General features: G+C 44.2%; 2 protein-coding genes across 3 annotated transcripts in view; one reads left to right on the plus strand and one right to left on the minus strand.

Annotated features, from left to right (window-relative positions):
* Positions 1-6457, minus strand: part of FAM219A (family with sequence similarity 219 member A) — a 65757-nt gene extending 59300 nt beyond the window's left edge. For both annotated transcript variants that reach the window (XM_035100521.3, XM_035100520.3), the window contains exon 1: positions 6133-6457. In XM_035100521.3, coding sequence (XP_034956412.1) covers positions 6133-6192 — 60 coding nt within the window. In that variant the 5' untranslated portion in view covers positions 6193-6457. The remainder of the gene's footprint in view (positions 1-6132) is intronic.
* A 119-nt stretch (positions 6458-6576) lies between these two features.
* The window catches only part of DNAI1 (dynein axonemal intermediate chain 1), a 136629-nt gene continuing 128331 nt past the window's right edge, over positions 6577-14874 (plus strand). The window contains exon 1 of the mRNA XM_060280401.2: positions 6577-6985. Coding sequence (XP_060136384.1) covers positions 6953-6985 — 33 coding nt within the window. The 5' untranslated portion in view covers positions 6577-6952. The remainder of the gene's footprint in view (positions 6986-14874) is intronic.

Below are 14874 nucleotides of genomic sequence, written 5' to 3' on the forward strand. Positions count from 1 at the left end.
ATAAAAGCTCACTCAGCTCTCAGTTCACACATCTGTAATTGCATTATCAAGCTACACAGCACAGCCCAAACTAAGGTGAATTTACATTTAAGAAACCTCAGGCAGAAATCCTGGAGTTCAAAAGTGCTGCCGTTTACTTCTCCAATGACGACTTTCTGAACTCCAACAATAAGCACTTATCAGGAAAAACACACAGGAGGATTAATCATGGATTTCATGGAGTAGGGAAGCAAGGATCATATGCTATTAAGATACGGAAAACTAAATACAGTGGTACCTCGACTTACGAAGACGATCCGATAGGTCGTCTTTGTAAGTCGAAGTCTTCAGTAGTCGAAGCGCCGCTATGGTGCATGCGCGAAGCGCGATTTCACGCTTCTGCGTATGTGCCAAGCGCGCGCGCCAGGAGGACTTCTGGAGGCTTCGATTTCGTAAGTAGAAATCTTCGGAAGTCGAAGCCTTCGGATGTCAAGGTATGACTGTAGTCAATTCCAAACATGATCAGCTGTAAGTGACCTCCTTTCACAAAGTGTGGTAGAGAATTTCTCCATGTTCACAAAATTGCTATATAGGGAGAGAAAAGAAGAGACTGAATTTTAAAGGTACCCATGGCAGCCAAGCAACTGGGTGTTTCTTCAACATTGACAGCAACTGTATATACCAGCCTCACAGATGCATGGAAACAAATCATGTACATTGGTAAAAACATGTACAGTTTTGCATTTCTTACTGTTGATTTAAGCAATTCTGTAAGCAATCATTCAGTGCCTGCTTTTATTTGTTTTATATTAAGCTACACATTTATTCTTGTACACCTTTAGCTTTTTAGAAAAGGTAACAGAAATGTAATAAATACTGTATATTAAGCCATCCTATAAATCAGCCTTGGAACAATACAAAAGGTAAGAAACCACTTGAACCTATAATCTAGCTCTTCCTCCCTTTGAAGCATTAAAATACCAACTCCTGGCTTTCTCCACTGTCCTGATAAATCATTTTTTGTCTACTGAATGAAGTTAACTGGTACTGCTAAAACAGTGGAGGTAAAAAAAAAACTAATAATGAATTCATGATTTATATTAATTTTTACTGCTGATATGAGTAAATCCCGTGTTAGATTTACCCTATTCCAATATACCAACCTTTAAAAAGGAATTGCTTTACAATGAATCATAATCAATGAATACTTATTTACATGAAGATAAGACAGATTCCCAAATAATTAATTGGTTTACTGCTCACAGATTCTGAACTTGCAAATCATAATTTAGTCTAAAAATGCAGAACAGTTAAGTCTAATAATTATGTGGAATCTAAAAAAAGTATACAATATCTAGTTGTATCAAAATGTTTTCTGAACAAATATGACGACAGGAGATAATGTCATGTGTAGCAAACCCTCTTCCATCTCCTAAGACTACCTGAATTTGAGTGTTTTACTGCAGCATGCTAAAGTTTCTACATCTAAAGCAGAAAGAACAGATTAGCACTTGACAGCCTTTCCTTGGTTTTCCAATAAGGCTGAAATTTAGGCACATATATTCATGTGCAAACTGCCTCTTCTCCAGAGCTACACTTTTACACAGTTCTGAATACAGTACCTCTAGTGGACTTTGCTTACTACAACAGTTAGAGGTACTGGCCCACACCATTTACATCCAAGCTTAAATATACAGAAAACACAGTGGAAGCAACACAGAGGGGAAAACCTCACATACCAGCGGCCTAACTCTCTGCGTGCTTACATAGGAGTCCCACTGAATGCAATTAGTCTTCCTTTCCAAGTGTGCATAGGATTGCCACCACCTGCCACTTCACTTGCAAGAGCACTTGTGCCTTGATTAAGAGGTGATCTCTCTCTTCCATCTTCTGGGATGAGGAGGGGGAAGAGAGAGATACCGGTAAGAGCAAAGATGCTAAAATGTTCTGCATGGGTGGGACCAGAGAAGAGAACAAGCAATTAAGGCTTGTTACCAAAACAAGCAAGCATATGAAGTGTGCTGCCAACAAAAGAGCAGACCTGATGCTGTTAAACCAAAAGGGCATAAAGATTAGTTGCAAGCACAACACATTCCCTTTTATAGGTTCCCCATATGAGAAGGCATAGAAAAATCAAGAGCAGCCTCTAGCAACCTGCATTCATCCCTCAGGACACCGCCAGTCCTTAGGGACCATGACTTCTGCCAGCTCCTGCTTACAAAACTGGTTAAGTTCTAGAGGTTGTTCTTTCCCACCCTTAAAGTCCTGTTTGCTTTAAGAGAGAATAGGCACACTTGCACTTTTATGCACACAAAACGCTGTATCGATGAGAAGAGGTATTTATTGACATGAAGACATTAAGGAAAGCTAAGACAGGCAACAGTGATTATATCTCATGCTTTATGAGCCACAACTAAGAGCTTCAGTTTTATCTGTTATTTGCACAAATATCTAAAATTCATTTCTGCCTGTACTCTAAATTTCCAAGGACTGCAGATGAGAGCACGCAAGATGTTACACATAATAGAGGTTCTTATCCAGGGGCTGAAAAGCCATTTTCCAATAGCCAGAGTGAAAATGTAAAACAAAGTTCATGGAATATCAAGAGAAACCGACCACAAGGGCAGACAGCAGATGGAATATATAACATGCTTCGCTGAATAGTTTGTGAATTTTGCAGTTATGGAATGGGCCCTCCGCAAAAATCATGGCATAGTTTCTTTTAAGAAGTTTTATATTCTTGTAGCAGCAAAAATTCAAAATATGGTAGTTATATTTGCTAAAGAAGCAAAATAAAACAAACCCCAACAAGGATTCCAAGGCAGGTACCAGCGTTTCTATGGGCTGCACAACACCTTATATTCTTTGAAATCTCAATTGCCACTTTATTCTCTCCTCCTTTTTTAATGTTAAAGTGTAGAATTCAACCAAGCACTAGTGAGATTGTTCCATCACTTTTACAGAAATGCTATCAGAACAATCTCTCCTTTCCTCCTGCTGTACAATGTTCTGACCTTCCAGAGCAGTTTTGCAGGAGGCATGGGGGTGGAGAGGGGGTGAAACCCTATTGTGCTAGCACGAGTCCTTGCATTGGCTTCCACTAACAGAACAGGTTAGCTGAATTCAGTCAAATATATCTACTCCACTTTTCTTTATAAATAAATTCAAAGAACCTTACAAAAACATTAAAAGTAATTACGATCAGATGATTATTATTTTTTAAAAATGATAGAACAAGGGCAGGTTAACACAAGTTTTAAAGCAGGAAGATAAAAACATCAAAGCACATTAAAACATGAACAACAACAACAAAAAGGTTTTAGCAGCATGCCTGAAGCTGAAAAGTAGAAGTGGGAAACCGCACGACTGGCAGCTGAATGAGGCCATCCAGGCCTCTCTATCTGCTCCTGGAGACACTCTCAACATCCCTGCTTCACACAATTCTTGGGTATTTTTGCCTAGCTGGAATGTGCCGTTAAACCTCATTAATGACTGGAGTAAAAAAAAAGGAGTATAGAAAGAAACCAACTACTAGAAGAACTTCGTAAGACTAATGCTGGCCAAAGTAAGTCAAATCCCCATTTAGCATTTAACATTGCAGAGGAAAACAACACAGTATAACAGAAAATGGGAAGAAAGTTACATCCGAACAAAAGCAGAGAAGGCTTGCCAATGAAGACACATGTTCAAACTAATGATTACTGATGAGAAAGCAGGAGACACTTCCTCTGATTCCCTAATACAGTATTCAAATGACTACTATGAGCTGTTTTTTAAACTACAAGATAGGAAATCCAAACCCAATAGGTCATTAGCTTCTCTCTTTGTATCAAATTAGTGTTTACAAACTACCTGAGAGATGACAAAGAGCCCTTGATTGGAAAATGGGATAGAATCTCTTACTAATAATGTATGTACATGCAGAAAAAGAAAGTGTAGAGGATGGGGAAAAAACGATTGGAAGTACTGCAGGTGCTCAGAAACTGCAGCACACGGCCTTGTAGCAGTTTAAAATATAATGTGTAAACAATGTGAATGGCTTGGGTTTAAGAAGCATATACAAATCAGTAGGAATGAGAAACGCGTGTGTTTTTCAGGGAGTGTGTGAAGCAACTAGACTGGTAATCACTATACGGAGCAGTTAGTGAGAAAGGAGAGGGAATGCAAAGAAACCAATTTTCACCTTCTGTAAAATGAGCTACATGACATGGTGGTGACATTTTATCACCCACACAATAAGGGAATCAACCCCTGAATGGGAGGTGCACAGAAGTTGTTCTACATATGGAATCTTTGGGCGGGAGGCGGCATCTCTGAAAAGTGTTTGCCTAAGCCTCTTTCAGAACCATTTCGAGGGACAGCAACCTACCACACAGCCCTAGGCTTCTAATTTAACCCATCACATCTCGCAAGGAACTCAGGCTTTGAAACAGCAACCTTTTCCTCCTATTCCACCCCTGGTCATGCAGCAAGGATATTCTCCTAAAAGCAAAAATGACTAGTGATGATTCTCAGCATGCAAAGATTCTGAACACAGATTTGAGCACGAAGGTACAGTCAAATGGTAATAAATCTGTTCTTTCTCTTGCTGCCAGTAGATGCTACTGACATGCAATATTTATCCCTCTCCCCTACATGCTTACAAAAGGATTACGTCATCAAGCCAGCCAGACATGGACCCAAAACATCCAGTCATGTTCCGGTCCCTTCGTGCCTGCCAGTAGCACGAGAGGCCACCACAAGCCTCTTGATGAAAGGGGCCAAGAGCAAACAGATCCCTAGAGCACGATATCATCATGCCAAGAGAACAAGCTAAGGTGGGGGATCCTTCAGGAAAAGGCAGGGTAAGCAGAGCTGCAGAGAAGAAACAGCTGAGCAAACTGAGGGTAAGCAGCTTCCCTGCAACAGAAAGAGTAGTTGACAGCAAAAGGGACTCCCCCCCCCTTTCCTCCTACTGAGGGGTTTGAGAAACCTTAGCACAGGCAGGAGATATTATTCCTCCTTGTGCCAGCACAGCAATGTCCCTTAAAGTGAGACCAGCCTCACCACTGCTCAAGGACAAGATTTCGTTTGAATCCTGAGAAAAATATCAGTTTTGGATTTCTCCCTCTGTTGATCTTTTAAAAATAAAATTGCCTTGACCCTGACCTTGTGCTTAGGACAGGGGCACTGGGCTCTCATCCACTGCCTCATATCTGGGGTGAGATCTCTAAGCAATGCTTCATAACAGTCTCACCGAAAACCACAAAACACCCTCCCCCCCAAAAAAAAACAACCACCCCTGAAGAAAGCTTCTCCAGAGACCCTTGGCACTACAGTTCACCTTATGCCATACTTCTCACCTGTGCATTTGCTGGTGGGAGCAAAGGCAGGTCAATCACCCCACCATCAAAAACGCAGAGGGGTGTCAGCTTCTCAAAACTTCCTTTTGAAGGTGGGGAGCAGGAGGAGAGGAGGGGACACAGAGGAGACCTCAGTTCAAACCCTGGTCAAGTAAAAGCAACGGGGAAAGGATGTTTCTTCACCCAAAGGTGCACGGTGTGGGTGGGTGGGAGGAAGAGGAAGGATACACTTTGTGACTATTGGGGGGGGGGTGCCACGGGCGGCTGGAGAAACAGCCCCCCCAATAAACGACGTTCACCCCTCCCGCCCATTTTCTCTTATCACTTTCTCCTCCTTCCTCCCCCCCCCCCCCAGCAGTGTCCTTTACGAAGGAGGCTTCTCCGAGGCCTGGAAGGGCGTCTCCCCTCCATCCATTCTATCCCCCGCCGCCGCCAAGGCCAGGGCCGAGCCTGCCGCAGAGGTGCGGCCGCGCAACCCCGAGACCCCTTAAGGGTGGGGGTGAGAAGCCGGCGGAGGCCCTTCCTCCCACGGGACGAGAGCTTCGGGGGCGCAAAGGGCTTCTCGCGCCCTATTTTTTCCCACACCCCAATATTGCTCATATTGAACCGCCCTGGGTCCTGCGGGGGTGCAGGATTATTATTATTATTATTAATAGGGGAGAGAAAGAGCAGCAGGTGCGGGTGGTCATGTCCCCCCCCCCCGAGATAAGATGCCGGGGGGTGGAAAGAAGAGGCGACTTAGCCCCCCCCCATATTATTCTTAACGGCGATGGCTCCAGAGGGGAGGGATCTCCGCCGCCCCCGGACTCACCAGCGGCTGCATCTCGGCTCTCACGGCGGGCACTTGGAAGCGGTCGATCTCTTCCATCATGGTGCCGGCAGGAGAGGGAGCCGGGCCGGGAAGGCCGAGCGTGCGGAGGGCGGGCGAGAACCAGGAGCTGGAAAAGGAGGAGGAGGAAGAGGAGGCCCGGCCACCGCCGCCTCAGTGTCGCTGGGGCTCGCCCTCCGCCACTGCCACCGCCTGCCTCATCCCCTCAGAGATGCTCCTGGCGAGGAAGGAGAAGGAGACGCGCCGCCGCCTCAGAAAAACCCTCCACCGCCACAGCCGGTCGCGGTGACTCCGCCCTCTCAGTGCGCACGCGCGAACTCGGTAGGGGGGGGGTGAAGCGCCGCTCCGGTCCCTGGAGGCTCTCCGGCAGACTCGTCACGCGCCCCGCCCACTACATCTGCATATTCATCGGAGGGGCGGGGTCGCGTGACGATGCAGCGCTCGCTCACCGTCGGGCTGGACCCCGCCCTCCTCAGGAGTCCTTCTCCGCCCATTGGCTCTTTGCTCCGCAGCCAGGACGCAGAGGGCGCTTCCAACTCGGGGACGGAGGGAGACGGACGGTGGACGCGGCCAATCTCAGGCGGGCGCGCCTTCTCGTCAATCTCTGTGGTCGAAAGGAGCGGCGTCGGCCGCGGTGGCGATGGAACCCACTTCCGTTTGGTTGCCATAGATGCCGAGATCAACTTCCGGCAGCTGGCCGACGAAAGCCGGGCGTAAAAAGAAAGAGAGGAGGATTTGAAATAGTAAAGAGAGTCGGGAGACCACCGCCGGCCATTGACGCGGAGGGAGGAGAGCCTCAGATATGCCCCCGAAAGAGGTTTTCAAGCGCAGGCAGGTGAGAAAAGGGAAGGCGTGAGGGAAGGAAGGAAGGAAGGGGGGGGTCGGTCGTGACGTCACCAGCCGCACTTGCCCCCCCCCCGTGGTTGTTGTTGTTGCCGTTGTCATACTCTCCAATGAAAATAAGGATGTCCCATTCCGTAATGATAATTTTACTCTCCGCAGCTTCCAAAAGATATAAAAACATAATTAAACATTATTATATTTAATTATTATATTATTATATTATATTATATTATATTATATTATATTATAGTGTTGTTGTTTAGTCGTTCCGATTCTTCGTGACCCCATGGACCAGAGCATGCCAGGCACTCCTGTCTTCCACTGCCTTCCGCAGTTTGGTCTAACTCATGTTCGTAGCTTCGAGAACACTGTCCAACCATCTCGTCCTCTGTCATCCCCTTCTCCTAGTGCCCTCAATCTTTCCAACATCAGGGTCTTTTCCAGGGAGTCTTCTCTTCTCATGAGGTGGCCAATGTATTGGAGCCTCAGCTTCACGATCTGTCCTTCCAGTAATATTATATTATATTTTAAAAAAACCCTTCCCTAGGCAGGATTGCCTTCAGATGGCTCGGGAGTCAGATAACTCCATACCCTCCAATATTTCTCTCATGAAAATAGGGGCGTCCTAAGGAAGATTGGGACATCCCAGGATCAATTCAGAAACCAGGATGGCTTCTCTAAATCAGGGACGTCCCTGGGAAATAGGGACACTTGGAGATCTGTGTTGTTGCTGTTAATTTATTGTTGTTAAATTATTCCATTTCTATTATTTGATCTATTATTTAAATTTCTCCCCTTTATCTAAGGCTCACAGAGTGGTTTGCAATATAAAAATGCAAAAAATACTAAAGATATGTAACGAAGATGCCTGGCAAGCGTCTTTGGGGAGAGCATCCCACAAGTGGGAAGCTACCACAAAAAAGGCCCTCTGGACTTCTCATGGGATGAGATAACTGTTGGGTGGATTTGTAGCTGGTTTCTCATCATCCTGGGAAAAAGTTACAACAGAGGTGCTTCAGGGTTCTGTCCTGGGCCTGTTGTTGCTCAACGTATAAAAAGACTTGGATGAAAGAATTGAAGGGATGCGTATCCAATCTATAGATAATACCAAACTGGGGGTGGGGGTAGCTAATGCCCCAGAAGACATCAACGGGATTCAGGAGGACTTTAACAGATTGGGGAACTGGACCGAAACTAACAAAATAAATTTCAATAGGGACAGATGTAATGCTCTGCACTTAGGCAGGAAGAACCAACTGCACAATTATAGAATGGGGGGACACCTGGCTTGACAGTGGTCTGAATTTCCTTGAGAAAAATCACATTTTGTGAGTCTTACTGACTACTAGTATTTTGCCAGCTGATCAAAGGTCGCAGATATAGTGATTTGCCTCCTACAGCACTTAAGGTTCCCACATGACCCTTTCCACCTTTCCCCTTAATAATACGGGTGAGAGGAATATCAACAACACTCCCATCCCGTGCTGTTCCTCATCCTCTCATGGAGGGGACAGCCCATGGCCAGGGTGACCTCTTAAGGGGGAGGGGTGTCATAAAAAAGGACAAAAAGTGGTGCTGATCTGCATAAAATGTGCACCTATTTCAATTTATATGCATTTATTAATTATTTATTCGTTGCACTTATATCTCACTTTTTCCTCCGAGAAGCTCAAGGTGTCATATGTAGTTCTCCCTCTTCTTCACTTAAACCCTAAAACAGCAACCCTGTGAGGTAGGTTAGTCTGAGAGAAGCAGATGCTGTACCGCAAGGTCACCAGGAGAGCTTCATGGTCAAGTGGGGATTTGAGCCCTAGTCTCTCACAAGTCTTAGTTTGGCACTCTAACAACTATGCCACACTGGGTAACTATAGAGAGATACATTTAGAAATAACTCAGTTTAGATGGAAATGCGACCCACCTCACCCTAGTGACCTGTGTGTATGTTCACCCTGATCCCCAAGTTTTGAATTGATTTAATATTTGTATTCCGTTTTTCCAACAACAAAAATATTTTGTCTCTTGAGTGTTGGATTAGCATAGATGTACTTCACTTTCAGTTTTATTCAGTAGTTGCAGGTGTGGAGATGTGTGTGTGCGTGCGCGCATGCAACTACCTTGTAATGTTCTCTATCATTATAAAGCACAACAATTCTCTATTATCAATTGCCTTTCATCTGGGTTTGCTGTCGCCCCAAGGTAGACTCGGATTTGGACAACTCACAGGTCACCCCGCTCCAAAGAGGGAAGGGCTCAACACCTCCTCTACTATACCTTCCTGGTCTTGGGATGACTGCCTTATACCTTCTGCTTCGAAGTCACGTAGGAGTATGTGACTCCAGAATCAGCTACAGACCCTTTAAGGGTTGCAGACAGCTCTTCCAGGGGGCAGAGCCATCATAAAGGGGCAGCTTCTGGTTGGTCTTTTGCTGAGAACAACTGTAGTTCAGCCTGTAAGGAGCACAAGGAGCTGACCAGGGTCCTTGATTGGCAGATCAGAATCCTGGACAGCTCCAAGGAGACCCTGCAGGCTTAGATATGGAATGCTGTACTGTACAGTACATATTTCTCAAAGGACTTGCATCATCCAAAGAAAACCTTTAGGCTTTCTCTTGCTCTAATGTACTGGATTGCCTGACAGTCCTTTTATGTCTGCCCCAGCAAAACTGAAGGCAAAAAGAATTTCTGGAATGACCTCAAATAATACATTCAACTGCTCTAATGGTTCATCTGCCAAAAGTCACATTTGCTTGAACATACAGTAAAGGATCAATTTAGATCGGTTTGTTGATGCTGCACATTGTCAAATGAATGGTGCCTTTCAAACTACCCTGGTTGATTGGTTTTGGGATCATGAAAACTAATGACTCAGACAAACTTTGATTCAATGGTGTATGAATCATATCTGTGAAACATAAGCAAAGTGTTGCAAGGAAGTTTTACAGAAAATGTGAGCAGTCTCCCAAGACTATAGTCATAACCCAGCAGGTGGTTACAGAGATGCCTGCTATTTCTAGAGGTTTATAAAACTATCTTCCAAAAGTTCAATGACAGCTCTGTGTGTCTCAGGCAGCAGATTTAAGCACACTGGTGAATAGGGGGTGATTTAGCTGCTCTGCTAGTAGCCGCTGCAGGGAACACTAAGAATTGCATTTCTTCTGCTTGTTATAGTAGCCTTTCACTGGAAATTTAAAACAGGATTAGGAAATGGGCTACCTGCCGGGTTTAAGTACACACCAGCCTTTGCTTTTTCCAAAGACACAGCAATAAGGACAGAAAGATAAAGTGCTGTTACCAGGCAGGATGCGTCTAAGATTGTATCTGCATTCCCTACTGCCACCACTGCTCTGACAGAACAGGAGGTGGGATGAAGAGATTGCAAGTTGCAATACCCAGTTCTGAAATGGTGTGGAATGGAAGAACCTGGAGCTGGTATTACTCCTGACCCATGTGCATACTGACATAGCAACACTCTTATTTGAAACCAGTGGTTCAGTTCACACCAGTATGAAGCCCATTTATGGTCCCAGGGTGATTTACAAACATATCACAGTTAAATCAATTTGCATTAAAACCAATGAAAATAAAACAGCAAAACAACTCATGACAAAAATAAATAAATCAGCAGCTCAGGACAGCAATTCAGAAGGAGGGAAAGGCCTAACTGAAGAGGTGGCCTTAATGTGCAGTGAGGGTGCAGAACACACCACGAGGGAGGTCATTCCACAGCCTGGGGCTCACCGGAGAGAAGGCCCATGAAACACTTACATGGAGTTTTAGCCTGTCAGAATTTCCCTCCCTCTGACATGATTTCCTTAAGAAATGAAGTTTATTGATTAAAAGCAGAAAATAATATAGACTCGTCATCAAAGAAATAAAAGGCAATTTGCTGCTTCTGATAACTTACATTTGGTGATGATAGAGCAGGACTTTTGAACCTAACTTGTTCAGGTTTCTCTTAATTGATTCTCTGGTAAACAATCAGACTCTTGCTTCTCAAACTAATAACTCTGGGAGTCAATTAAGACTGGGCAGAAAGCCAAGTTCTGCCAGAGACATAGCAACTACTCTCTCATTGGTTGAAGGTCAGCACTGAACTCTGTTATTAAGGAATGCTAGCACATTTGTTCTGTGTGGTGGTGTAGGTGAGAGTTAGAAGGAGACGTGTTGTATCAGATGGTTGAGAGAGAGAGAGAGTAAGGATTTGTTTTGTTTTGCTTTGCATATAGAAACTCTGTTTTTCTTTTATTTAATAAATCCTGTATATAGTTATTCTGCGTCCAGACGTCTAGTCATTGAAACCTCTGGAAGTTTCCATGTTGTGCAGCGATACTCGGCTACGTTTGGGCTAAAGCAGCTAGAGCTACGCCTGACACTTTATCAAAATTCTAAGAGTTCCTAAGAAGGCTCAGACACACATTCTTCCTCTGCCTCATTGGTAAAAACACTGCTTGGTTTTTCATTCTGTGTTGCCGGTAGGGAACTCTCTCCAACTTTCTCTGGCAACTGTTGGAATGCTGCCATGGAAGTGTCCCAGGGATACTGCATTGGGTTGATACACACACACACACACACACACACACACACACACACACACACACACCCTCCCCCCCCATGCCATAGCATCATTCTGGAGCAACACTTTGTCTGTGCTGATTGCAGGGGAACTCAAATAGCTACCAACCAGTACTCTTTTCGGCCGCACCCTGCCTAGTTGCTCACCCATCCCATTCCCACCTCCACCGTACATCCTATCACCAATCCTCTGACTGCTGAGCCACCCAATAGGCTCACCCAGAACCAGCTCAAACTTTGGGAAAGAAAAGTGCAGGAGAATTGAGGGCCTGATGACAGGTATGAGAGAAGGAGAAAGGACCTGGTAATAGGGGAGGAATAGAGGGGGTTGCCCAGGGCCCCCACAAAACTGGAATTGGCTTCCCTGGGAAATGTAGTTTTCCTGGGGTATTTTAACTCTTCTGCATGGACATCACGTCCATGGAAACCATATGGTCTTTAGCTCCATACTTTCCAGAAATATTGGTGTCCACGTAATGATCCAGCTGGTGGCCTGGGAAACTACAGTTCCCGCTGTCTCTGGCACTAGGTATGCTGCCACAGCAGTGTTCCAGCAGGTACCAGAGTGGAAGGTGGGTGAGGCCCTCCAGCTGCCACTGCTGCTTGTATAAAACCACCAAAATTTCCTGCTGCCACTACCACAAAGTCAGATACATGGGAAAGGTGTTTGGAGCAAGCTGCAGGGTGCATGGATGTGGGCTCGGGAAGCTCACAGAGATTGGAGTAGGTGTTTGGATTGCATCACATTCTCTCTCTCTTTTTTTAAAAAAATATTTTTTATTAATTTTCGCATACAACATATTCCATTATCAAACATTTGGGCTCATTACATTCATTACCTTTACAAATTCTCCACAATTCTCAAATAAAAATTCAACTTAATATAGTAATAATAACAACAACAGCTCTTAAAATTCAAACCTAAAGTTACAAAAATTCCCGATGATCGACTTCCACACTACTTTCTTCTGCTATTTTTAGATTCCTATATAACATTCCTTATCGTTTCAGTCGGATTGCATCGCATTCTCAGTAGTGTTACTGCGAGTGTGACCATGTCCAAATTAGCCTTAGAATAAGCCGAGTTATTTCTATCTCTCTCTTTAGAAGGAGCAACAGCTTGGTTGGCTGAGCTCGGATCTGAACTGAGCCATCTGTATTTCACCTTTCACTCCTTCCCATTTTTCTCCTGTCTTCTTTGAAGTACGGTAGCTGCCTCTTTTTGTCCTGGCACTTCCTTCCTTTCTGCCTGCTCTGCCACTCTCTGGATTCTCTGGTTTTAATGGAGCTGCTTTTGCTGTGTTACTTTTTCTGTATTTTTCCTGTATTTAAGATTTTGGTTTACCGCATGGTTTATTTCTGGCCTGTTGACCATAATAAACAGAGGATGACAATGGTTCTGAGCATCCCAGCCAGTGGCAGCCAAAGGCCACTCGTTCTGCCCAACCTTTCTTGACATAAGAGCCGTTCTCAGCAGTAACTCCCAGAGGCTTTATTGTCCCTAAGTCTCTGTTCAAAGCATTTTGGTATAGACAGCAATGCTAATATATTATTTATTCAGAACCTATAATTAGCTAACAGGGAAAACTTGGCAGTATATTCTGAAAAGTATGTTTTTATAGACACGTTTTTAGCTCTCAAACCTGTAAGTAATGCTTTATGTTACAGCATTATGCATATTTTATGGATTGCCATATTCCCTGCTGCAACTGCTGTTATCTATTCCAAGCCTTTGCAAATAAAACAGGTTATAAATGTAAACAGATGAACTGAACAGGACTAAGCATGCAACTTTGCTGGGTTTAAAGCAGCTGACGTTTATATGTCCTGAGGAGTGCTTTCTTTCAAGATGGAAGCCCAGGAAGATCGCAGGATCTATAGCTTTGTTGGCTGCGGCTCTGAGATTACTTACTTCTTTTGACTTCAGTATACTTCAGGGAGAGTGCTCAGGATTTAAAAGCTTTCAAGATCACCTCTAGGTGTCTTGAAGCCCAAAGAGAACATATTTCATGCCTAATGGCCGAATCCCATCCCCGGCTTTAGCCAAGGTTGGTGCCTCAGCAAACACAGAGATATTTAATATGAGGCAAGCTTTCTGCCTGTATGGCAGAGCTTTCCAAACTGTGTGTTGCAACACGTTAGTGTGTCAGCTGCAATGTATAGGTGTGTTGTGTGAACGCTCCTGCCGGGGCTGGAAACAGGTTTATATAACCTCCGGTTTGCTAGTAAAACCGAATTACTGTGTCACAAAATGACGCATGTCTAAAAAGTGTGTCACCAACACGAAATGTTTGGAAAGCTCTGCTGTATGGGTTTGCACTGGTTCCAGGCAAATGGAAGAGGAAACCTATGGCTTTTGAATTCTATGCTGCAGTCCACACGTGGCCTTTCCTGTTTTGTGGCTGTTGCATTCCACGCATGGGCCTCTTCAAGGCACTGGGTATCAGCATCAGGGATAGGGGGCAACTCCCAGCACCTAAGCAAGGTGATGAGGGGCCCTGTGAGCTTGACAAACCTTGTGTAAACTTTCCTTATGGTTTGGATTTTTTTGGGTGGAGTAAAATTGAATTCTTTCCTGTTTTAAATGCCAGCATGTCATGAAACAGTTTCTCCTCATCTGACACTAAAATTGCTCAGCCCCTTGGTTGCTCATCATGAGAGATACAGTTTGCACAAAACAGCAGAGGAGGCTGTAAACCTCTACCAAAGTTGTACCACTTTAGAATATGGCTACATACACACTACACATTTAAAGCACATTCTTTCTCCACCCGCTGCCCCCATGACTTCCCAAGAACTGTAGCTTTTCAACAAGGCTTTTAAGTTGAGATCTTTCCCAGTCTGGATCTGTATTGGAATTGTTTTAAATAATTTGAAAGGATTTTTTTTTTTTTAAAAAAAATCTCTTGTTTGCTGCCCTGGGCTCTTTTTATTGGAAGGGCAGGATATCAATTTAATAAATAATACACAGTTCACCCCTCACAGAGGTGCGATCTGCAGCAGCCTTAACAAATAATATTTCCCAGGACTCTTTGGGGAAGGGGTATGCTTTAAATGTTTGGAGGGATGAAGAGTTGTTTCAGAAAGTGCAGGTCTTGTCCAAATGAGGACAAAAAGACAAACTTTGGCAAAAGAAATTCAAGCAGACAAAAAGGGTTGCAGGTGAAGAAAGAGAATTTCAGGAGCAGGTATAGTTTTATATAGCAGGGTTTAAAATTAAGTGAATTCTGCATATAATTCATGCAGTGAATTCTGCATGTTCATTCTCTTTAACTTATATGCAGAATTCATCATGCGAAAGGCTGGACT

This window comes from Zootoca vivipara, chromosome 10 (genome assembly GCF_965207765.1).
Source record: "Zootoca vivipara chromosome 10, rZooViv2.hap1.1, whole genome shotgun sequence".
In the NCBI taxonomy this organism is placed as follows: domain Eukaryota; kingdom Metazoa; phylum Chordata; class Lepidosauria; order Squamata; family Lacertidae; genus Zootoca; species Zootoca vivipara.